General features: G+C 37.9%; 2 protein-coding genes across 3 annotated transcripts in view; one reads left to right on the forward strand and one right to left on the reverse strand.

The window, feature by feature from the left end:
- Nucleotides 1–3,254, forward strand: part of LOC136853384 (transmembrane protein 209) — a 42,117-nt gene extending 38,863 nt beyond the window's left edge. For both annotated transcript variants that reach the window (XM_067128831.1, XM_067128832.1), the window contains one exon: nucleotides 1,765–3,254. In XM_067128831.1, coding sequence (XP_066984932.1) covers nucleotides 1,765–1,956 — 192 coding nt within the window. In that variant the 3' untranslated portion in view covers nucleotides 1,957–3,254. The remainder of the gene's footprint in view (nucleotides 1–1,764) is intronic.
- A 4-nt stretch (nucleotides 3,255–3,258) lies between these two features.
- Uba5 (Ubiquitin-like activating enzyme 5) overlaps nucleotides 3,259–25,258 on the reverse strand; it is a 71,792-nt gene continuing 49,792 nt past the window's right edge. The window contains exons 3-9 of the mRNA XM_067128833.1: nucleotides 21,391–22,466; nucleotides 17,553–17,688; nucleotides 13,665–13,861; nucleotides 11,652–11,838; nucleotides 7,425–7,552; nucleotides 4,726–4,940; nucleotides 3,259–4,423 (exon numbers count right to left, since the gene is read on the reverse strand). Of these exons, the coding sequence (XP_066984934.1) occupies nucleotides 4,236–4,423; nucleotides 4,726–4,940; nucleotides 7,425–7,552; nucleotides 11,652–11,838; nucleotides 13,665–13,861; nucleotides 17,553–17,688; nucleotides 21,391–21,527 (1,188 nt within the window). The 5' untranslated portion in view covers nucleotides 21,528–22,466 and the 3' untranslated portion in view covers nucleotides 3,259–4,235. The remainder of the gene's footprint in view (nucleotides 4,424–4,725; nucleotides 4,941–7,424; nucleotides 7,553–11,651; nucleotides 11,839–13,664; nucleotides 13,862–17,552; nucleotides 17,689–21,390; nucleotides 22,467–25,258) is intronic.

The raw sequence follows: 25,258 nt of genomic DNA on the forward strand, positions 1-25,258 counted from the left end.
CGGAGTGGACTCCCATTCACTTGATCGTGGAGCTGTCCTGAAGACATGCTACAGTCTTCTTAGAAGCTGGAACCTCTCCAATAGGAGAAGACTGAATGGGGAACCTCCTCTTGACTTTCCCAGGTGAGGGGACCTGTAGGTCTGCATCACCTTTCTGGTACCCTTGTACAGTTCCCTTAGGAGAATGGGAAGAGGGTGAGTGAGTGCCTGCACACTCATTATTCACTATCTCTTTCTGAGCCCGGGTCAATAGACTGGGACCCTTATTGGCCTGGGAAGGTGACTTCCCGGGACTGGTACTGGTGTGTCGGGGGTCCGTGGAACCCCGGGCAGCAGTTACTCCTGTGCCGGTGGCAATGGCAGCTGCAGCACTGATAGTGCTGCTAGCGAGAGACAATGTAGCCTTCTCCATGGAAGAAGGCTGGCTGTCAGAAGCCCCATGGGACTTCTTACAGCTGGGAGAGGCAGCCTTCTTCCTCCGCTTACTAGCTTTGGAAGAAGGGGATGAGGTGACAGCATGCAATGAAGATGAAGCTGATGACGATGACTTCCGATTCCTTTTCTTTGACTTCTGGTCACGGCAGGTCTTGGACAGCAGGGTGTGGAGAAGGACGTCACCAAGGGAAGACGAGGTAGAGGGTAACGCTTGTGGGCACACTACTGGAGACATGTTCAAAGGTATCATTGATGTAGTGGTGGCCCCTGAGCTGGTAGACGCCTTAACTGTAGAAGTAGTGACAGTTACAGTGGAAGCGGTTACTGGAAGGCCTTTGTAGGCCTTCAAGTGGGAGATCAGTTCCTAAACTTACTGCTCTCCCTGGAGGCCTAGGGATGTCCATAACTCCCTAAGCCCTTCTAGCTACACAACACCTGTAAGACAAGTCCGGTTAGGTGAGACCATCTCTCTTCACCCCAAGGAGGAGTGTCCTCCCAAGGACAATTCCCCCCTCCGAGCGAATGGAGACTGCCGGAGAATAGTCAAACCGATCAACCGTTCTCCTATGGTGACTCTCTGCTGATGACGCAGTAGATGGCGGAGGAGAAACTGTTCCCTTAGGAGTAGCAACAGCAGGTGGAAGTTTGACTGGGGGCAAGAAGGAATCAGAGATAATCTTCGGTGTCATCGGCGGAGTATTGCACTCTGATGACATTGGAGAAACTTTCTTCTCTCTCTCTCCTTTTTCCGAGCAAACTTCACCCACTGTTCGGAAGGCCAGACTTGACACTCACTACACGGACTATCTTGATTACTGTCGTGCTTCTTGCGTGTCATGCACAAAGTATGAGGGTCTATCTAACGAGGAGGGGAACCGATTACAAGGTTTGTTTTTACCTAGGCAAGCCTTATAATAAAAGGTTTCCTCTCCCCAGGCTGTTGCAAGTTAGGGGTTTGCATTATAGATATAAAGCAAACAAACACACTCGTATACACAAAAAACAAGAAAAGGAAAGCGAACGGCAATTGGCCAGAGAAGTGTAGAGACATCTTTACACGATGGCGGCCGAAAACAAAGCGGAGTGCAGACCAACGAGAGGGTGGGCTTCCCCCCCTACTGTCAGTAGCTAACAACCTTGTTTGAAAGTTAACAGCCATTCCAGCTCGTGTTTGCAAGCGAAATCCTACGTAAAGACCTTCAGGTTTGTATTTGTGTAGGAACAAATGGTGGACACTCTAACTGTAAACATTGTTATTCTCTGCTTGATTCTGCAATTGGATTAAAGTTTTTTCATATATTACATACAAATTTTTTCATTTCTCTGCAGGTTAACCCACCACATCTAAAAGTAGTTCTTCCCCCTGAAGAGGAGTGTGAAGTTGGAAGTGGCCGCAACAATTTCATACATGCTTTGCTCCTTTTCATTCATCACGTTACACATCAGCAGCACTCACGGATTGCTAACATCAATTTGTCCATGTCAGGCGTAAACCTTTCCTGGGTGGTTAGTTCATCATGATTAACATTGGTTGTTAATTTGGCAAGACTCAGATACCATTCCTGTTACTGCCAGTTTTTCCAAGGCTCTTGAAATAGCTTTTTTCATATATTGAAAAAGGTTTTATACTTTTGTACTGAAGGTTTCAGTTCCAGATCAGTTTATTTGTTACATTATCTTATCCTAAATAAGGATATGTTAGTATACTTTAGTGATATCTTCATTGACTGTCGTAGATGTAAGAGTTGAGATTATAACTTACAGTATGGGCGTCAGTTTAATTCTTTATTGCCATGACTGTTAAATTCAGGATTTTAAAGTTTTGAATAAATTTTTCAAGTGCTCGAATATTTCCATATACTGTACTGTACTTTTTCTATGTGCATCGATAAGTGCAATTTTTTCACGATGTAAGCATGATTTGAAATGTATTTTGTTAGGGATACCATTTTAATTTTTCTTGCATTCAAGGATTTGTATTCCTCAAGTATTTTAATTGAACTGTTAAGTTCTAATATTTTTAAAACTACCATATTTGCCGGTGTACAAAACGCACCCTTGCATAAAACAACTATTTAAAAAGGATATTTTGTGGAAAAAAACAGTTTTAATATGTTTCATCATACATTTATTGAAAGATATTTTAATGTGATTTTGTAGGGAAAAATGTATGATTCTAGTTTAAATTTGCTGTGATAACAGTGCCATTTTTGATTTTCAGCCATTTTATATAGTTGCCATGGCAAGCCACCAGGGCACACTATGATTTTGTTTACATCCATTCATTGCAAATAGCTGACAGCAGACGAATGTTTTTTTTTTTTATTTGGAGAATGTGTCTTAAAGGTAAAACAGTCCTTATACATATTGTCAGACATATCAGGTGTGGGTTATGTATGCTTGGGAAGGAGGTATAGTGAGATGATGTGAGTTTCCCTTATAGGCTAACTGCTGACGTATGGTAAGCAATTTTTCAAAAATTCATGATAACACTGACAATTTGGCTTTTCAGTATTTTATTATTAGTAACAATTTACTTAAATAATTAGGCTTGTTTTTCATTGCTTTATTATTAGCAACAATTTTTGACCCTACCCAGTATGATCGCCGTAGGCTAGGCCTGGCCTTGCCTAACCTAGCCTAGCCAGTGGCGCTTGGTCTCCATAATACTGCTGCATTGGACACGGCAGTGTTTTGATATTTTAAAAGATGTGCGTCTAATACGCCGGCAAATATGGTAATTTATTTTTTTCCTGTACCACTGAACAATTTTTGTTGTAAAATGAAAAGTTTGTCATGATAAAAAGGAATATTGAAAACTGCTTTCAGTAATCCTTTTTGTTTTATTTAAATGGATCTTGTAGATGACATGGAATGTGGAGAATTTTAACATATGGATTATGTAAGAAAATCATAGATAATACATAATTTATTATAAAACAAACCATAATGCTACATATATTTTTTCAGCAAGAAAAGTATCAGGTATAAATCCGATACGTTATTTTTAATATTGTGACCATGTTGTCTCTAAGATTAATGAAAAATTTTTATGTATTCTTGTTGAAAATTGCGTTCTTTTTAAAAATTAAAAATCCTGAGATCCCATCTAGAATAAAAGTTAACACAATACAGCAAGGTAGTACTTGAAAAAGCTTATTTGGTTCACAAGTTATAGTTTACACAAACCTACCAACAAGCTGCAAAGAATTCAATTTATGGGATAGAGGAGCTTTCATGACACCAAACTGGCTTTAAAATTGGAAAAAAGCTCACAGAGAATATATTATTCTAAATGTAAGACTTAATTACTTATCAACGTAAAGGACTGGAGTCACTTATTATAATGTATTCTTTAACAAGAAATATTCATAAAAATATATTTACATTACTCTGTAAGCTAGATTAACTATGATATTAATTACAAACATATGTGGCAATAATCTGAGTTTATAATACTATCACAAATTTTCAATATAAATAAAATTTTATAAAGTATAAAGGTATAAAAAATCTGGTTGCAAAACAATGAGCTGTCAGAAACTATAACCAATATTAATTACAAACATATGTGGCAATAAACTGAGTTTAAAATACTATCACAAATTTTCAATATAAATAAAATTTTATAAAGTATAAAGGTATAAAAAATCTGGTTGCAAAACAATGAGCTGTCAGAAACCATAACCAAAAGATCAAATAGTAATAGAATTTCTTTTATCAAAGTAATAAATAAGTACGCTCAAGCTAAAAATTTTTTCTTGTAGTATATAGTTTGTAAATCCTATAATGCATATGGCTCAAATTTCCTTCATTTTCGCCATAAGCTCTTCTAAGGAGGTGTCATCAACTTGCACTGTATCTCCAGACTCTGCAGAAGTTGGAGCTGGCCTTTCATATGCAAAGGTGATACCATCTGCCAAACCAGGAGCCTGGGCAGCTGCTGCTACACTATCTGTTCCTGCGTCATCATCGAGTAAACATATACCTGAAAAACAAAAACAGTAAGACTGGGCTATATTTAACAAGTGAGAAGGAAAGAAAAATGACTCGACTTGTAGCAGATCCGAAATAGCAGGATGGGATGGGCCAGGAAATAATTTAGAGAAGTTACAGCTGGACTAGATGGGAATTCATGCAGATTATAGGAGGCTGTTAAATCTCCAATCCAGTGAAATTCTCTAGCAGGTCTACCACTACATGAATAATGACAGTGGAAGAAAAGTATAAAAAAAAAAACTGGTTGACCACTAACGTGCCAAAAGCACAAAGAACCTTACAACTTCTTACCCCAGTCATTATCTTCGTGTACGACTTCCTCTTCTTTTTCTTCTTTTTTCTCTTCTACAGGCTCGTTAGCTTTTTTCTCAATATACTCTGCTTGCCTTTTGCGACACCAATTATCATCACAATGAGGATTGGGTCGCATTGTCATGGTGGGGAAGAAGTCAACAAGAGCATTATACCCCAGGTAATAGGATACCTGCCCAAAATTCAGGAGATATCTGTTGAGAAGAGAAGAAAAAGAAATTTAAATACCGTGCCAAAATGTTACGAGGCTACATAAAAATCTTGCGTTCCATGTAATTTCCAGTATTGCCCCGAGATTAAAACTATCAGTACAGTATACTGCTTAATAACTGCCTTCATTAGTCAGAGTAAAAATAAATTTTTACTGAACATGTAGTACTTGCATCACAAAAATGACACTGATGACCGTATCATGAGCAGCGCAAACCGCTGATACAGTGGCACCTCAAATTAACAGACCTCAACTTAGTGGAATTTCTTTACTTATTGGACTTGCGTGAGTCTGGTAAAAAATGATATAAATATTTTGTACCCGTAAGATAAATCCAGTTAAGTATGATAGGGTTATCAGACAACAGACCAAGACTTTCTTGTTTGTGCCTGCGAGGATGGAGGGCGAATGAATGAACGCCCACATTCATGTTGACAATGATCTTCAGGATCTTCCTGGCTCAGCCTGTGTGGGTTGAGAAACACACACACACGACCAACACTCCTCTTTGTGCACGTGTTAGTAAACAATGTGCACTCTCTCTCTCTACATTAATTTTACTGGCATTACTTCAGGCATTACTGTACTGTACTTAAAACAATACATTAATTTTACAGGCTCTCACCATACATGAGAAACGAAATGGGTATGCGTGAACTATTGGTCTAGGCTGGGTGCTAAACTTACGTCATCCACTTGCATAAGTCAAAAAGGCTGTTACAATTGTATTTAAGATACAGGTAATGGTAATGGAATTGATATTTTACTTACTAAGTCCATTTATACTGTAATATTATCCTCATGTTACATCAACATAACATAAAAGACTGATCAACCACATATGCATTTAAGTAGGCTAAGCTATTCAATGTTTACATTCTCAAAATCGGCTGATTGAGACCTACTTCTGAAATTAACAGGAGAATCATTTTTTAGTTGCTGAAAGAAATGGATTGTTACTAGGATTATTTTTATTTTTGTGCAAAAATCTAATGTAAAACGTAAACAAGGGTAAACTAACATGAACTAAAATCCCTCGAAGTTGCAAAATAGCCGTTTCTCAATTCTGTTGTTAATAGCTGAACTCACTGTTGTTTATGCCAGTTATTATGCCAGTTATTTTTTGGTAAGTGGTGCTCAAGCAATAGTAGGTGGTTATGAATTGTTACATAAGCCATAAGTTTGGTAATCTTGTTTGAAACCTTGCCTAGTGCAATCTATCCAAAATGAAATTTGCCCGGTAAGTAAAGCCTAGTTTTATTTTTACTTTTATTTATAAAACAAGACAGCATTACCGACTATGTAGGAAAAGAGATTAGCCTAATGTTATTTGGGCTATCAAAAAATATGCAACTTGCATGATACAGGAGATATAATGATAAAATCATGTTTTGGGGATGAAATTTCAAGTCGCATGATATGCGAGATCAAATGTACACGAGTATATACAGTAATTCATTCCTTTAAATTGAAAGATTACAAAATACCAGTTAGGATAGGCTATTAGATAATTTATATGGAACTACACTAGACTATAAGCTATGAGTTAACCCAGGGTACCCTACTGTGTAGGTCTTTGTAACTCAGATTTCGTTACTTAGTGGAACGGGCAGCCCCCAAGCTGTCCGTTAAGTTGAGGTGACACAATTTAGATTGTTTCATACGCACCCATCAATTACAATTAGCCTTAATTCAAGGAAGAAAAAATAACTACAAAATCAACATCAATGTGACAATATGCACATGCGCACCTTTGACCAATTGGTCGGTAGAAACAATGCCTAATTCTTTCATGTCTTGTTGAAGGTTACAACATCCACAGGAATTTCCCAGCTTGTCAAGCTTGGGATATTTTAACTTAATCTTTAATTAACTTTTGTAACTTCGGTTTTTTCTTTGAAAATGCATTACAGAAAGATAAATACATATCTCTATGAAAGGTAGATTGGGTTCATTCACCATAAAACAATGATAAAAGCATTAAAAGGACTCTAAAGAAGGGCTGAATAAAGGAAAAATTGGCAATCCTGCAGAAGGAAAACAGTCTGGGATATTATGAGTATCTGTTAACGGTTTGGCAGACAAAAAGTACGGCAGGTGACTGCTGAGTAAATGGGTATGGAGGGCACGTGTTGTACTATCTAATGATTTTCTCCTGTCTTTTAAACTAAAGTACATATCATGTCTCTAGGCATTAGAAGACCATGACAGATTTATTAAAGGTTTGTGATGAAAACAAAAAATTCTAAGAGTAAAAATGAAACATTAATACGCATAGCATGACAAACGTAAATACACAATTATAATTACAGTAAATTACTAGTTATTAAAGTATAAACAAATGAGTTCTGGCATATCAAGAGGACTGTGAAGAAAATAGCATAACTTAATGTTTTTCTTATAAATGACTTGTAATTCTAAGTAAATATTTTTCCTTTAAGTACAAATTTCTGAAAAACAAACTTACTTCAGAACATTTTGCACAAGCATTCCAGCAACGATTCCCATTGTTGTTGGCAGAGAAGCAGCACAGACACCCTCACGTTTCAATGTTCGCTCATCAATCTGGCTTGCAACTACAAGAGGAGGAGCACACTGAAAGAAATTAAAGGTAAAGCAAAAATTACGAAACTGAGTAAGTAAACTAGCTAGAAAATGAATACAATTTTAATAAAGCCCAGCTCACACGTACGGACTCGAATGAAATGTTTATTAGATTTTTAATATGGAGATACCAAAATGGTAGCTACTTGTTCAATATAGAATCAGTTATGTGATATGTACACCATGCAGCTAGAGTCATGTGACCCATTTTCAGTGATTTTTGTTCAAAAGTCACTAACTGGCAACTCTTTACCTTCTTCACATTTCTAATGATGCTAAGTTGCAATGGCAAAACATTTTGCAATTCTGCTCAAAAAAAGATACAGTTCACTAAGCACGGTTTTAAAGTATCAATGTTACATTTTTTTTTAACAAAATATCAGCTAGATTATAAAAACATTTTTAATTATGATAAATATGAAAAGATATAAAATACTTAATGAACTTGACTTTTTAGCCACCATAGTAACATATTTCATGAAATGAACATATCAGAGATGTAGTTACAGGCGTGGTCTAACCAGACGTCAACCGTTTAAATGAGTAGGTTTGCCTTCCCTCGCCTTACCTGTAGGCCAAGTGCACTTCGTGCTTCTTGATTATATCATTCTTATTACGCCTATAGGCCTACGAAGAAAAATAATGACGGTAGTGTACCACACCAAGACTGTGCAGGAATTTCACAAATCCTGCTTTATGGTCTTTTAGACACCTTTTATAAGTTACAAAGACTTGACACAACTTTATATTGTTGCTATCTGAAATATGGCCTAGTATGTTATAAAGCCACTAGCAGAGACCTAGACTCCAGAGCCAAACTATTATTATTATATTATTTATAATACACTGTTATTGTCATTCTGCAGAATCTGCACACAAAGGTGTGGCTGATAAGGTCCGACCTGATTACTGCCTTCCATTTCTGAGGTAAAAGTAAAATAAAAAGGTATAATTAATTGTATTTCTAATAGCGAAGATTACTCTCCACCTCGCTTATTCATTTACTTATTTTTCTTTTCTTCAAACTGAAGAAACCCCTTGAGAGGCTAGACCTATGTAGCCTTGGCTATAGCCTGAGCTATGACTTTTAATAATTTATTGCAAGTATCGAAATCATGATCCTGACTAACATTTGCTTCATACACAAAACTACAAAAGCGAAAAGTAGCACACTAATAACTGAATTCATATCCCAAATGCATCACTTTTTATCATTAGACTATGCCCCGCTTAACTTTTCTTTTTCACTCCATCGCGACGTCCTCTTTCACAGTTTCACTGTATCCAGACTGACAGTTCCAAGACTCACAGGAGTCACGGTGAGCTGAGGGATTCATGCTGCAACAACATAATTAGTTTTCGTTCTGAAATATTACTGTAGCATGAAATATTTTTGTTCTTCACGATCCAATGTATTTCAATGATAGATTTTACATAACAAGTGACCAACTTTTCCTCATACATATACATGTTTACAAAGTAAAATATATGATTTGATACTATGTGGCAACTTGAGAACAATGCTTGTCCAGTACAAAAAAAAGTTGCACAACTTTTGCTGCTTACGGTACATACATACATGTATACATGTACATGTACATGTATGCATCATGTTGCTGTGTTTGCCTTTATCTTTCTCTCTCTGGGATATTCTTTACAAAAGAAAAAATATTAGTCATTATGGCTGTAAGTGTACAAAGAGAGAGAGAGAGAGAGAGAATTTCAATGTTAATTTTTTAAGAGACTTTATATACAACTTTAAATCAATTTAAATTATTTTATTGTATTGCACTGCAATTACATATGGATGGTACATCTCCATCAGCAGCATGTAATAAAACAACAGAATGACTAGTTCATGCAGTAAACTTTGAAGAGGTCACAACAACTGACGGGACAGTTGTGGTGGTGCGTTTCCAGTAAATGAAACAAGAGTTGAACTTCATTTCATTATCCATCAACAGAATTTGGAAGCATGTAGAAGATTCGGAAAGACTTTCATACTAATGAAAGTTCATTGATAACCAAAATGCCATAAAATTCAACAAAATCTGAATACAAGAAAAAATGACATTTTAAATCAATTTGTATTTTTCCATAACTAACAAACCTGCGGTCTTAATGTAAGAGAAAATTCTCTGGTGCCTGCTGGAGTCCGGTTAAAAAAAAAAATACAAGGATTTTGGTGGCATCTGGAGTTAGCCAAGATGGCGGAAAAGAGGGCACAGATGACCTTCCTTAACCCATCCCAGCTACAACACATCAGTTTCCTTTATAGCCCAGGTAACTAAATGAGGGGTGGCTTAAGGTGGGCCATACACGTTAAGACCGCAGGCTTGTTAGTTATGAAAAATACAAACTGATTTAAAATCTGTCATTTGTTTATATACAGAACAAACCTTTGGTCTTAACGTAAGGGAGACTTACTCTTGGGGGACACAGAAAGCCTCAGAACCGACTGGAGCTTCAGCGCACCTGGGCTCACTTCCTGGCCAAAGTAGAAGGTAGGAAGGAGTCATATGCCTCTGATCTGTTAAGTAAAATGTTACTCAGCAGCCAGACATCTGAGTTAAGAGACAATGTGAACTCCTGTTACTTTGTGTCTTGTAGGAATATAAAGAACCTGTAATTTTTGGAGACAAAAAAACTTACGTTAGCCACCAGCCTTGTAAGACAGAGGAAGGGACTTGCTTCCATATGGTTCGTATTGTGTAGGAACAACAAAAAAAACCAGTGGAATGGAGCGCTCTCACCTGAATCTAACCAGTTCAGTGCATGATGGATAAATTCTCTCCACTGCCAGCCGGTAGAGGAGTAAAAGAGACAGAACGGAAGACCAGGCATCCCATTCATTCTCACTTTCAAAACCAACATCTTAGGAAAGATACAAACTGTCCTGCTAGGGGCACTGGTTGAGTTACACAACTTGTTGAGCAGCCACCACCAGACCCAAGGAAAAAGTGTCCAAGGACTGTGGGCAACATACTACAGATAGAAGGATGTGAAGGTGGTTTGGCGAAGCCATGTGCCAGCCTTTAAAATCCTTTGAACTGACAAGTTCTTTTTGAAAGCGGTGGAAGGGCCTAAACCCCTAACATCATGTGCTTGATTACTTCACATAGCCAAAAGGAGATAGTATTCTTGGATACTTCCTTCTTGTCTGGACTGTACAAACAAAAAGTCTTCAACAACCCAGTCTGAGATGTTTAGTCCTTTTTAGATAGTTATGCAGTGCCCTGATAGGACATAAAATTAATTTGCCAGGGTCATTACCAACAAAATCTCCAAGGGAAGGGATAGTAAAAGACTCGAATCTGTCAACGTGAACCTAGGGATTCCAAGTCTCAGTTACAAATTCTGGGACAAATTCAGAGGCTACAGACTCCCAACCCCTCGTGTGCTTAACGTCGAAAGAGAGTCCATGAAGTTCACTAACTCTCTTCGATGAGATCAAGGTTAAAAGGAAAACCATCTTGAGGATTAAATTTTTATCTGATGAAGCCCATAAGGGTTCGTATGGACTATGTGTGAGACAGCTAAGCACCAGTGTTAGGTCCCAATTTGGAGGTCTAAGTTCTCTTGGGGAACAGGACCGCTCAAAACTCCTGAGAAGCATAGAGATTTCTCATGAAGACAATATGCCTACATCCTTCACACACAGAACTAAACCTAGACCAGCCCTATAGTCCTTGATGGCTGACACCGAAACGAGTTTCTCCCTATGGAGAAAAATGAAGTCTACTATTTGTTGAATAGTAGTTCCAACTGGAGGAAACCCTGCTGACAACACCAATCACAGTAGGCAGCCCACTTTTCCTGGTGTGCAGCTGCAGAAGACCTGAGATAACCAAACATTTCTGACACTGCTCTGCGAGAAAAGCCTCTCGCTCGCAGGAGATACTGGATAGTCTCCAACTGTGAAGAGATATGGACCCTACCAACTTGTGAAACCTCTTGATGTGCAGTTGGCAGGGTCCTCCCAATTAGTCTGAACCTATGAACTATTAATATTCTGGAAAACGTTTTATTTTTAAAATTCAAAGGAACAACATAAGCACTAGTATATATTATTATAATCAGAAAAACTTACATCAAAACAAGCTGTCTCTCCAGGTATAAGGAACTGAATATGTCCAGAGACTGCATTTTCTGAGACGCCAGACTCGAACCATTTTTGCCCCAACTCATTACAAGCACGATTAACAGCCATCCGTGCTTCAAAGTTATCTACACAGCTCAACACTAAATCTACCGGTCCATCAGTAAGGCTGCCACTCCTGAAATAACAAGAGCACTTTGATTAACATCATATACCGTAATTTCACACTCATAATTATACTATCCATTGGAATTTAATTACCTCAACATGATTCATAACAATGATAAGCAGCATTACTTTGTTCCTTTTATTTTCATCCACTCCCTTTGATCTCTTGCTACCAAGTTGTGTAACGTTTTTATTTCACTCTGAAATATTTTTACCTCAACTAAGAAAAAACCCTTCGACCAGGCCCGATGGGAGCCCATCAATCCATTGGTAGGTAGTAACACTCCTCAGGGTTTCAAGTAGAGTGGATATGACCAAGCAATAACAAGGGGATGGAAGGTGTGCGCTACATACATGAATGATGTGTCTGAATTAAAAATCATAATTGCATTTCTCCTAGATTTACAGAAATGCAGTTTCTCATGTAGAAGTATTCTCTGACACAATGCTGGTTTGGTCACTGAATGCTTCGTACCAAAAATTCAGGGGTACTGTGTGGGAAACCCATCACTTACCAGGATATTTACTCTTGCTTTTTCTCTTTTCTGGGAGGGACAATTGTGGTGATTAAGTATATAACAGATTTCAGGTTTATATATTTAGGAATAATACGATTTACTTCAATAAAATACAATTTACTTTAATAACTATCATTTGTTCTAGTGAAGAGTATACAAAATGAAGTATATAAACCTTTGCCTTTTATAAAGAACATTCACTTATTAGGTGGGAGGTACTGTCTCGGAGCTTGCAAGGGTGTTGACCTGTGTAACACCATATAAATCTCTGCATACCAGATTTAAGAGACTGACAGGACAGCCCATCACCACTAAGAAATGCCAGTTTCCCCGTTCTGAACTTGGACAGGGGAAGGAAGACTTGTTTTCTCCTAGCCTGGGCTACCATTCAGAGAGGCTGATAGGGTACCATGTCAGTTTGTAAATGTATAAGCTTTACAACTCTCTCATACTTTTGTGGGAGATACAGCTCTGTATGTGGCAAGTACCACAACTAATTCTAAGATAATAACTTGCTCTATACCGGCATCCTTGTTTGCAGTCAAGAAGAGGAAGACGCCAGTCATACTGTTACTCAAGATACAGACTCATGCTCACAATAAACCTCAGGCTAGATGTTTTCTTGTCCACAGGAGCAATGATAGCTACACAATATGCTGAGAAGGCAATACAGGCCCTTAGGAGGTGTCCAAAGTTTGTGGGTGATATCCCCCAAAGTAGAATGAAGTAAAGGTGGTGTCTCTCATCCAAGAATCTATCAACATTCCCTGCAAAACTAAGAAGTTCCTACTAAATGATTACCTCAAGAAGCCACAATGAAATAGTGTTCTTGGAAACCTTCTGCCTGCCAGTTCTAATAAACAAGTATTGACACTTAGGCCTAAGATGTTAAGTCTTGTCCATGTAACATTGCACAGCTTTCACAAGAAACAAAGGCATCTCAACTTGATCAACACCTATCATATCTAACGGGGTGGAACAGAAAAGCTCTGAAAAATCAGATGGGAAGGATTATAGAAGAAAAAACAGCATACCAGCTGTTACTTATGACACAGGAAATTTCTCCTTCACACAGCAAGCTAACCAGCAACTAATAAATTGATAAGCTTGTGTATATTATCTTTGACATGGAAGTCTTCCCTATTGTTAAAGTGAACTCTTTTTTCTTACTTGTTTCATTCCTTCCACTGAATTTTCTCAAGGAGTCTTATAAGACATAAATTTGGACCGATTTCTGTTTCAAAGTTTAATCAGAATATTTAAGTACCATGTTAAAAACTAGACGTAGAAAACGATGATTCAGAATGAACATACTTACTTTATTCTTTCCATAAAATGATCAAAATTATCCACCGTTGTAATGTTATAGTTGTGTGTTTCAAAGGTGACATCTGGGTTGATGAACTGGAGAGTATGAGCAGCAGCTTCTACTTTACTGAGCCCAGCTTGATGCGGTTGGAAAAATAATCGATTCATATTTGCTAACTCCACTTTATCGTAATCAAAAAGCAAAAGCTGGAATACAAAATGGTAATGTTATAAATATGCACAGCAACAAATTGGATTAACATTAGTTGCAGACAACTATCAAAAAATTTGGATTAATATTAGTTACAGATGACTTCCAAAAAATTAAATTTTTATAATATCAAATATATTCTACTTATAAACACATCAATCACGTAAAGCCCTCATTTGTGATCTGGATGTCAACAAGCATGTGTATTTTGAAGACTTGTCAACAGCAGAAGGAGAGTATCTAGGAGCAACTGTTTGCTCATGCATACCCATGATCTATCAGTGTGCGGTAACTGTTCACCTTAATGTTTCACATAAGAAGTACAGGCAGTCCCCGGTTTACGACGGTTCCGGCTTACGACGTTCCGAGGTTACGACGCTTTTCAAATATATTCATCAAAAATTATTTCCCGGCTTACGACGCATGTTCCGGGGTTACGACGCGTCGTACGCCGATCCGACGGAAGAAATATGGCCCCAAAACGGCAGAATAATCATAATTTGAAGTTTTTTTTATGTAAAACTCAATAATAATGCAGTTTACGTCGTTTTCAATGCACCCAGAGCATTAAAAGTAAGGTTTTCTTATGATTTTTGACGATTTTCGACGATTTTCCGGCTTACGACGATTTTCGGGTTACGACACGGCGCAAGAACGGAACCCCCGTCGTAAACCGGGGACTGCCTGTATTTGACTTTGCAAAAGTGAGGGGACAGGTGGTGGGCATTAAAGGGAGAGCTGATTGCATCAGCTCCCATTATACATAAATTAAGATTTTGACCTAATGCCTCAAAGGATTTAGTTTCTGGATCTGCCACCAATATGGCACTGTTAGCTGCACTAACACACCAGTAACTGTCCACTACAGCCATATGTTCTGTGATAACCCTATTATTTTCATATATCTTAGACATTCATGGTGTCCTCCAAGCTTATTTCTACCCAAAATGAATACATTCCTACTGGTCATGTAATACTTACCATATGTTTATCAAATGCTTAATACAGTAAACCCCCCGTATTCGCGTTCTCATGATTCGCGGACTCACGCGTTCGCAGGTTTCTCTGTGGAACATATCTAGCCATTATTCGCCGAAAATTCGCCCATTCGCGGTATTTTTCACTGAGAAATATTCACTAATTACTGTATTTTCATATAATTTTCATGAATAAATGCACTTTTTGTGATAAAACTTTTAAAATACTCAGGTATATGCATTTTTACAGGGTCTTTCTGTGTTTAACTATCAAAGTGGGCAGTTCTAAGTGTTTTTAGAGGGATTTTAAGTATTCGCGGATTTTAGCTATTCGCAGGGGGGGGAGTGGGATGCATCCCCCGCGAATATGGGGGGTTCACTGTACACATGAAAAAATAAGTCACGGGGATGCACCTTCCCGCTTGCACATTCTCACAGGACCACTACCATCGGCTCCATCCACGTCTCAGTTCAGGATAACCCTACTGGATCGCTTCTTCAGACTACTACAGTAAGCCTAAGATGAACTCGAGTATTTTGGCCGGCCTGTTTTTCCTCCTACTAAAGTATTTCTTGACTTTTGTAAACGAAACCCTTCCAAGTAACTCTCGTGATCCTCCACATGTACTTCTCTCTCTCCAGTCATCTGTGCAACCTCCCTTTTCCCTAGTTGACCCTTTTCCAAGCCACTGCCACCAATAGTTTGCATGTTTAGTTAATTTCCAGATTAGTAAAAGTGATACCAAAGTGTCTCTTGAATGGCTGTGTCGTCCACGTGCCCGCTTGAGTGGTTAGAGCAATCTTTAAACATTCGGGCACGGAACTGCCGTGAGTTAGGATAGGTCTTGAAGTGAGGTTGTATGAGTAGACAAGGTTTTGTGTTACCCCTGCTAGAGTGACCGTGGCCGGAGGACAAAGGAGAGGAAGGCGATGGTTCCTTGAGGTGGCAAACAGGTCCAAAGGTGGCCCGTCCTATAGATTCCACAGATCCCAAGAGACCAGGGGATGTAAGGTCCACTTAGTGAGAAGGACCTGCATGGACTTGGATAATCAGAGAAAACTATAAACTGTTGCCCCTATAAATCCAATCTATAAACCCTGTAGTGGAAAGCAAAAGAGATGTGCAACAGGGTCACACAACCCTCCTCTCTCTGTGCCACTCTGGAGAGTCGCAGGAGAAAGGGAACCTGACTTGATGCAAGCTTGAAAGCTTACAGAGAGATGAGATGGAAGAAAACCTTCAGTCTACGAAGATGGAACCCAGTGCCAACCCTACCTAGGAAAATCAATTGCAGCTGGCGACAGAGGTTATCCACCCTACCCCAAGAGGAAGAGTTTGCTAAAAGCAGCTTAATAAAACTTTGAAAACGTTTAAAGTGTTGGGCTGAGGTGAAGGGAGACAATGTAGATGGTACAGAAAGGAAGTAGAACGCCTCTTCAACCTTCTACGGCTGTTGATACTTGCCTTATCTGCAGAGCTGGTTGAGTCTGGAATCAAAGACTAAGCCACAATGACCTGCACAGTAAGGCTATACAGCCTATTTCTTTCACCAGAATAAAAAGGAACGTCTCAATAATACAATTACCTTATCCAAGGCAAACCAAATTTTGGCAGTCTTTCCAAGTGGCCTAGTCTTATAACCTGAAAGGTAATACTATTAATATTATTATGTCAGTTGGAAAAATGCAGTTGCTGTAAAAAATACCAGCAGCTGCTTCATTTCTGACAAAAACAAAAATTCATCCTAGCAGGGGAAACTGACCCGAATTCCTTGCAGACTCAAGTTTATTCATCAAAAAGTTTGAATGGCTACGTCAGGCAGAAAGCCCCGAGAGATGTTTGAACTCAATTGTGGCCGGAAGCACAGTGGAGTGCAGACTGACAGGTGGGCAGGGTTTCCCCAATCTGTTAGTAGTTAACTACCTTGCCAACAAGTTTGAATGGCTGTTTCCATCTCTTGCTGAAAGCTAAATCTCTATGTAAAGAACAAAGGTTTGTATTTGTAGAGGAACAAATAATCATAATGATGTAGCTGAAATCCACTAAGCTGAGGTGTTGACAGTGAGTGCACAGACAAGGACAACATAAAGCGGCAACCACACACTACAGTATCTAACAGTCCACAACTATGCTGTTCAGACACATCCTATTCAATTCCTGAGACACCATCCAATATTAGTAGAGTCACAGCTGTAGTCCACAAACAAGACAACTAACGAACCAAGAAAAACTACGCAAAACTTAAAAAAAAAAAAATACCTGTCAGGGAATAGAGAGAATGACATCTACAAAGGATGGGAGCCGATGAATGATGCTTGGTTTCCACTAAGTTAACATGCAGTACCCCTCCACTCATCTATCGACCACCAATTAACCACCACCTCTCTAAACTTCAACTATTGTTTTCAGCTTAAAATAGAGATATTCAAAACAAAGGATTATTTACTACAAAATACTCATGACCTACAAATAAGCCAGCATTTAATCAACAAATAAAATTAATTCATCCGCTAAGCCATATGAGGGCCATTAGCAGGACCTCCAAAAACAGAAGTGGGGGCCAACAGAAAGGCCTCCAAAAACCAAAGTGAAAGTGAAGTGAAATTATAAATCTGCATTTACCTCACCCATTATACTTAGCCTACTGATCATACTTCAGTCAAGTTATGCAATTTATCTAAAGCGCCATCTCTAGGCTAGTCTACTTACTTTTCCTATTCCGCATCTCGTCAACATTTCGGCAGTAACACTTCCAACACCTCCAACTCCAACTACCGCTACAGTATGTGTTCTGATCTTCTCATAATCCTCTACAATTCCCATCCGTTTCAAAGCCATGAGCCGACTGAAAAAAAGTCACAAAAGTTTAGGGTTAATTCTACACAGAAACATTAGTCAAGGCCTACATACGTCTAGTAATTCCCATGAAAAATTCAAGTGGAAACCATTTTCACAATCTACATCGACTATAGATTGTAATGAGCATGTGAGGTGGGGTACGAGGAAGTTACAGAGACAACAGATTACTGATTTATTTACAAAACTTTCACACAGGTCAATAGCTCTTGCAAGGCCCTTTGTAGCTCCCGACCTCTGACAGGTCGAGAAAGGGATTCAGTTCAAGCATCTGTGTTTGTTCACAGACAGAGATATACATACGAACTGATACAGAACATTTGACTGAAGATCATATAGATATGGTTGGAAGCTGGCATAACAATATATACATACAGTGGTAATGATACATAAGTTGTGACAATAATGACAATGGAGATGTATGTACAAAAGACGTACGAGAGAAGTTGTGTTTTTCTCGACCGCATGGTTTCTCTCGTGGGTTAGTCATCGCAGGATAAAGGAGATTTTGATTGTAAGTGTGTGTATGTCCTCACCGTGGGCACTACAAGCAAGTACTTAAAACACCAAAAGTATATTCTCAGTGTTTCTTTAACTACATCCAACTCATTCAGAATTTGAGGTGCCATTTCTTATTGCAAATTCACTTTCAAGAAAAATATTCATTCCATCAGTCCTTCAATTGAACAAAAAATTGGTATAGTCACAGTACTGCACAATCTGGAATACTGATGAATTACAAATATGCGAATACCTAATGTCTATATGGAAACTGTAGACTCTAACAATCAATTTTTTACTGATAAGCTATTTCATAGACAATTTATTTTGCTACCATCTGTTAAAAGCATTAATAAATCTGATCATACACATTCACATGATGTAAATATACTGTATATACAAACTTTGTAAAGGAACTGAAAATTTTAATCAGTGATATTTTTCCTGTTACAGAACTTGCCTTTTTTTATTGTAAGAACTTACATACTGATATGGCATACTGTATTAATATGCACAAAAGTGAATGAATAGATGTAAATGTAACTTTCCACTAATAAGGGAAATTACAGTAGTTCAACTTTAGAAATTTAACTAGTATTAACATGTAATTTATAACTTAAATTGAGATATAAATAATTGTGTTCATCAAGGATCTGCGCTGATTCCTGTGCTGCTTATCACAGAAATGAAGATAGCCACAAAAGAGCAGAAAAAAGGAATCCCTGTTGCTACTAACAGTTTCTGAGAGAATAGAATACAGAATTTGAGCCAAAGGACAAGTGCTGGAACCACTGAGGTCATTCAGCGCTGAAACGGAAATTGACAGTGAAAAGGTTTGAAAGGTGTAACAGGAAGAAAACCTCGCAGCTGCACTAGGAATCAACTTTTAAACGAGAGTGGGAAGTAAGATGGAAGAAAGACAATATGAACGGAGGTATTACAAGAAAAGGATAGAAAGGGGGTTGCAGCTAGGGGCCAGAGGGGTGCTGTACTGAACCTAAAAAAATGCCTACAGTGCACCTCGTACCAGTGCACTGACGGCACTAACCTCCTATAGGGATGATGCACTAGGGTAAGGACCTGGTGCCCAAGGTGTGGTTGTTAGGTAGCAACCTTATTAAGTCATTTGTAGTGCCCTAGCTTAAGTTGGGTAACGTGCTTAGGTCCAAGTAAGGCAACAGCGTCCTTGGTTGGGTTAGGTGGTGGGATCCATGGGGAGGCATTGCCCACTCTGCCAGGTAAGGACACAGCTCCTTAGGTTAGGTTAGGTTAGGTTAAACCGATCCCATTATTTTATTCATTTTATGTTTTTCCCAACACAAAAATTCCCACCATGATTCCCCAAATTAAAGGGTCTAAAGGTGGCATCCACCATCTCTGTGACCCTGTGCTTGTTAATGAAATGACTGTCAGAAACGTTCAAGGCACACATTAAAAAATAGGACAATAATATAGTAAAACTGAAGATGGGGCGAGCGAGGAACGATGTCACATATTTCGCTTTCAAAAAGAAACCCAACCTTTCCTAGAATGCTGTGTCCTGACCTAACCAAACCTAACCTCACTTAGGGCACCATGCCCTGACCTGGCCATGGGGGGGAAGGCAAAGGCCCCCCCTGGGTCCCTACCCCCAAGTAACTAAACATCGGAAACATGGACTATGCTTATGTTTAGGGGGTAGTTCAGTAAGTATCAGTTTACGTACAAAACGGGCGTCGTGTTGAGAACCAGCCCTTTCAGGACGAATATGAAAGCATGAAATATAGTAAATATAATAAACAAACGACAGAAATAGAATAATATAAACAAAGGTGGTAAATACCCATGTCAGTGACTGGTGGTAACCAAGTGGCTGTAGCCTTCTTCATCTTTATCAATAACATTTTCAGGTCCAAGATGCAATAATGGTTTGGTAAAACTACAGAGTAACTCTGCACAAACTATTGCCCTGGAAACTGATTTTTCCTATACTTTTAGTGTCGCTGGTAAAGGAGGTGGTGCTGTTTATTGTCGGTCATTTATTATTAACCTCATATCTAGCCAACATGGTTGGGGACCCTATGGGAACGTGGGGTTTTGGGTGGGGGGAAATCAATGGGAGAAAGACAGGCCTGTCATGTTGTTGTTATGGAATAGTTCCAAAAATGCCTAAGTCATTAGGGAGGCATATGTTCAGGAAGGGACTACCTAAGGAAACCTATTCTAAAAGGAACTATACTAACCTAACGTAGCCTAGCCTAACCTAACCTAGTAGGCCCCGTTACTTAGTCGGGGGTGGAGGGAAACTCCACTTTTTACCAAAAGCTCCCCTATAACACTGCACATGTACAATACCATAACAGGGTGGCCAGCATACAACTTCTGAGGTGAATTACAGGTTAATTACAGCCGACCGACAAAAAATGACGGTAAATTCTTGACAAGCAACAAAAATAATATAGGAAAAATGAATTTCCAAATACCCCATGCGGAGCTACTGCTTAGTTCCATCAGTATCAGTTTACGTACAAAATGGGCGCTGTGTTGAGAATCAGCCCCTTTGGAACGAACATATAAAAGCATAAGAGGTATTATTTTATAAGTTGCCAATAAACACTATGAAATTGTAACCTACATTTTTGAAAAGAACTCTTCATTCTCGTTATTTTGAACCCTATAAACACTATGCGCAAATGATATATACAAAATTAATAAATTTACGACTTGTAAGAATACCGTCCCTCACTCTCCATAGCTAATATGGCAAAATTGAAAATTAATAAAATTATGACTTGTAAGAATACCGCACCCCCCATCCATAGCTAATATGGCAAAATTGTAATCAGTAAACATCCGTAGGTTAAGTTATATTGGTATTTTAAGGTTCTTTCAGTGCCCTATCATTTCCGAGTCATTTTTGCATAAAAAAACCAAAATGGTTTTTCGTGCAAAAATGGCTGGCTGGAGTCTTATTGGCAACTTATAAAATTTCACCGCATAAAATATAGTCAACATCATAAACAAACAACAGAAATGTCATAAAATAACAAAAAGGTGGTAAATAAAGCTACCCTGGTCATCAGCGACTAGCGAGACCACGGTCGCTGTAACAGTCCTTGATTTTACCAATATCTTCAGGTCCAAGCTGCAATAGAGTAGTTTTAAGGGCAAAGTTCACCAAAAAGATTACCCTGCCATATATCTGACTCACCTGTAGGGGTTCGAATCCACGACTTCCCCTGACATCTGGGCAATTTTCTCTCGGCCTCTTCCACCTTCATTTGTCTTCAGTTTCTTGAGTTCTTCCTCCAACTCACGAACCCGGCTCTTCAGTTCTTCAACTGACATGTCTACGGTGTCTCTTGACAGGTGAGGAGTGGATTAGCAGCTGTCAAATGCACAGGTTCCCCGTCTGTACGCCTGACTCAGGTGTCCTTCGACAACAACCTGGGCTGACTTGCTGATGTGATGTTTATACACGTAGTCAGGTGTTGGGTGTGAATCCAGCAAACAGATTCTTCTTCTTCTTCTTCCGTAGTAGTAGTAGTAGTAGTAGTAGTAGCAGTTGTTGTGAAGATCATACGAGAAGAAAGCAAATTTAAAAAAAGAACTTAAGACTCTCCTACTCTGAGGGAGCTACGATACTGACGAGGAAAGGCTGAAAGACTATTATAAAATATGAGAAGCACCTTATTTTGAAGATGTACAAAGGCCCACCAGAGAGGGAATCATCCCTGTGGGGGAGGGCTGTACATGAACCTGTACCCTATGAAACTGCTAAACATGGTTCTATTTTGTCTTCAACAATACATTTAGAAAAGCTCTTCAAAAACTATGCCACTTTTACGACGAGTATGTTTTTTTTTTTTTTAGTTAATAACAGAGGTGCTTTTTAGTTGAAAAATAATAATTTCCGGGACAAATCTGTATAGAAGTTCTTTCAAAATCCTAGTTTAAATGCCATGAATTCTGTACATTTGAAACCACTGTATTAATCTACTTTAGCTCCGCCCTGCCACTCGATTTTGATCCTACAAGTTGTGTTTGTCCCTGCTGAACCTGTTCCTCGAGTTCCAACGTAGCTTCACGATTCACAAAATGAACGCAGACGACTGCAACAAGTTCATGTTATTTTTTCTAGTTTAATGAGGAAACTGGATGTAGCAAGATGGAGAGATTATGCGAGGGAAGACTTGAAGGAGAAGGGACATGACGAAGCAGAAGCACACCAGAGGTAGAAGGAAGCGGCTTATCCAAAACGGCGACCAGTATTGAAACAGGACTAAACTGAAAAGAAGAAGAATTAAGAAATACTTAAGTGTTCATTCTTTGTACAGTAAAGTTGATATAAAAATATCTTCTTTATAAATGAAGAGTGATTTACGCTTTCTTTCCACCTACCACTGCAAAATAGTTTAGGTACCACCTCTATGAGATTGTTTGCGTTTTATTTTCATGCTGGGTTGTTTGGGGTTTGGCGGTCCTAAATAGAGTTGATCTCGCCGCCAATTTTATGGAGTTCTTGGACTCTAGGGGAGTAAATTGCAACAGCTAGGCTGGGAACATTTACACGACTCAACCGGGGAATGTCTAGTAAGAGCAAAAATGAATTATCATTATTTGATGTACTCTAAAAGGAGCGTACTATTACTCATTACTTCTCAGATTGTCAATAAAGAAGAAAGCAAACAATTACTACTGTGGAAGGAACGCGTATCATGGTCTTAAATACAAAGGATTAATGTGCAATAACCATCTGAAAAAGAGTCTTATATTAAATCAGGAGGAATTTCTTTCTTTGTTCTAAATTACTGCAATGCAGAACTATTGGCTATATTCCAGTCCGTATAGAATATAGTCTATCCAGAGGGGTTAATGCACTAACTCACACAAAAGCAATATAATAATAATAATAATAATAATAATAATAATAATAATAATAATAATAATAATAATAATAATAATAATAATAATAATAATAATAATAGTCACTACAGGCACTTAATAAAATGAACACGTAGAGATTGGATTTCGCAAACATAACCCAGCACGAATCATAAATGAAAGATAACAGAATAGTTAACAAGCACAAGATACACAACATTAATAACAGTACTAATAATTAGGATATTCCCTTCCTTTACACCGATATCCCACTCGAGACTTGAAGTCAACGCCCGCTGGATAAATTTTCACAAAAAGAAAGCATCATTTCACAATGGGATTTTCTGAAACAGATTACAAAAATATGTGAAACATGAAAAATGGCCTTGGATGATTTACAACATTGCTAATGACTGTGCCGTCAATCATTACCGGACAGTACATATTATTCGTTTCACGGCTTTTAAATATCAATCAAAGGACATAAAACAGTGTCACCCAGGGGAAAATACCAGATGGTAATACAATAGTGATCCCCAAAACGTAGAATAATTATGGGAAGTAGAAACGGGTAATAGAGAAATGTCGTTCAGGGACTCTCTCTTCTTAATGCTTTGCTAACAATATAATTTAAGGCGATGTCTTAATTCTTCTGTCACAGAATACGGTGAGAGACATGGTGGTAAAATACATTAAAATACCTCTTTAATGAAAAGGAACCTGGAAATTCAAAAATGAAACAAGGAATACCAATAACACTGAGCCCTCTATATGGAGGATCCAAATTGCATAAATGATGAAAGTCGAACCATGAAATTTTAAATGCAGCATGGAATGCGAGTAACGAAGTCCCTTAAATGGGGGATCTAAAATACACAAATGGTAAAAAAGAACCTAGAACTCTAAAAAAAATGAAACCTGGAATACTAACAACAAAATCTCCAACTTGGAGGATCCAAAGAACATATATGATAAAAATGGGCTATCAAATTCAAAAATGAAACATGAAGTACTGACAACAAAGTCCACTACATGGAGAATAAAAATATATAAATGATAAAAAACATACTTGAAATTTGAAAAATGAAACAAGTAATACTAACACCATAGTCCCCTAAATGGAGGATCGAAGGTATATACAGTAAATGTTGAAAATGAACCTTGAAATTGAAAAAATAAACCACAGAATACAAACATTAAAAAGGATCTAAGGTATGTAAATGACGAAATTGAACCTAGGAATTCAAAAAGGAAAAATAGAAATTTAACAACCCAGGGTATACGTAAGTGATAAAAAGGAACTTTGAAATTTAAAAATAAATCATGGAATACTAACAACAAAGTCTCCTACATGAAAGATCTAAGGTACATAAATGTTGAAAAAGAACCTTGAATTTTAACAAATGAAACATGCATATAAATGATAAAAATGAAACTAGAAATTTGAAAAATAAAACGTAGTTCTAGCAGCATATTCCCCTACATGCGGATCGAAGGTATATAACTGATAAAATGGAACCTTGACATTTAAAAGATAAACCACAGAATAAAAACAACAAAGTTCACTACATAGAGGTTCTTAAGTATACAAATGATAAAAATGAACCTAGAGATTTAAAAATGAATAATGGAAAATTAACAACAAAGCCTTCTGCATGGAGGACCTGGGTTATAAAGTGATAAAAAGGACCCTTGAAATTTAAAAATTAAACATGGAATACTAACAACAAAGTCCACTATATGGAGGCTCCAAGGTCTATATATAAATGATAAAAAATAACCTTTAAATACAAGAATAACACATGGAATATTTATACCAAAGTCCCCGGTATGCAAAATCAAAAAAATATAAAAGATAAAACGAACCTTGAAATTTAAAAATGAAACATGGAATACAAACAACAACATCCACTATATGGAGGATAAAAAAATATAATGAAAACTCTTAAAATTCAAAAGTGAAAATGGAATATTAACAACAATCTCCCCAACATGGAGGATCAAAGGTATATGAAATTAATTATATTGTTAGCAAAGCATTAAGAAGAGAGAGTCCATGAATGACATTTCACTATTACCCGTTTCTACATCCCATAATTATTCTACGTTTTGGGGATTGCTATTGTATTAGCATCTGGTATTTCTCCCTGGGTGACAATATTTTATGTCCTTTGATTGATATTTAAAAGCTGTGA

This window comes from Macrobrachium rosenbergii, chromosome 27 (genome assembly GCF_040412425.1).
Source record: "Macrobrachium rosenbergii isolate ZJJX-2024 chromosome 27, ASM4041242v1, whole genome shotgun sequence".
NCBI lineage: Eukaryota > Metazoa > Arthropoda > Malacostraca > Decapoda > Palaemonidae > Macrobrachium > Macrobrachium rosenbergii.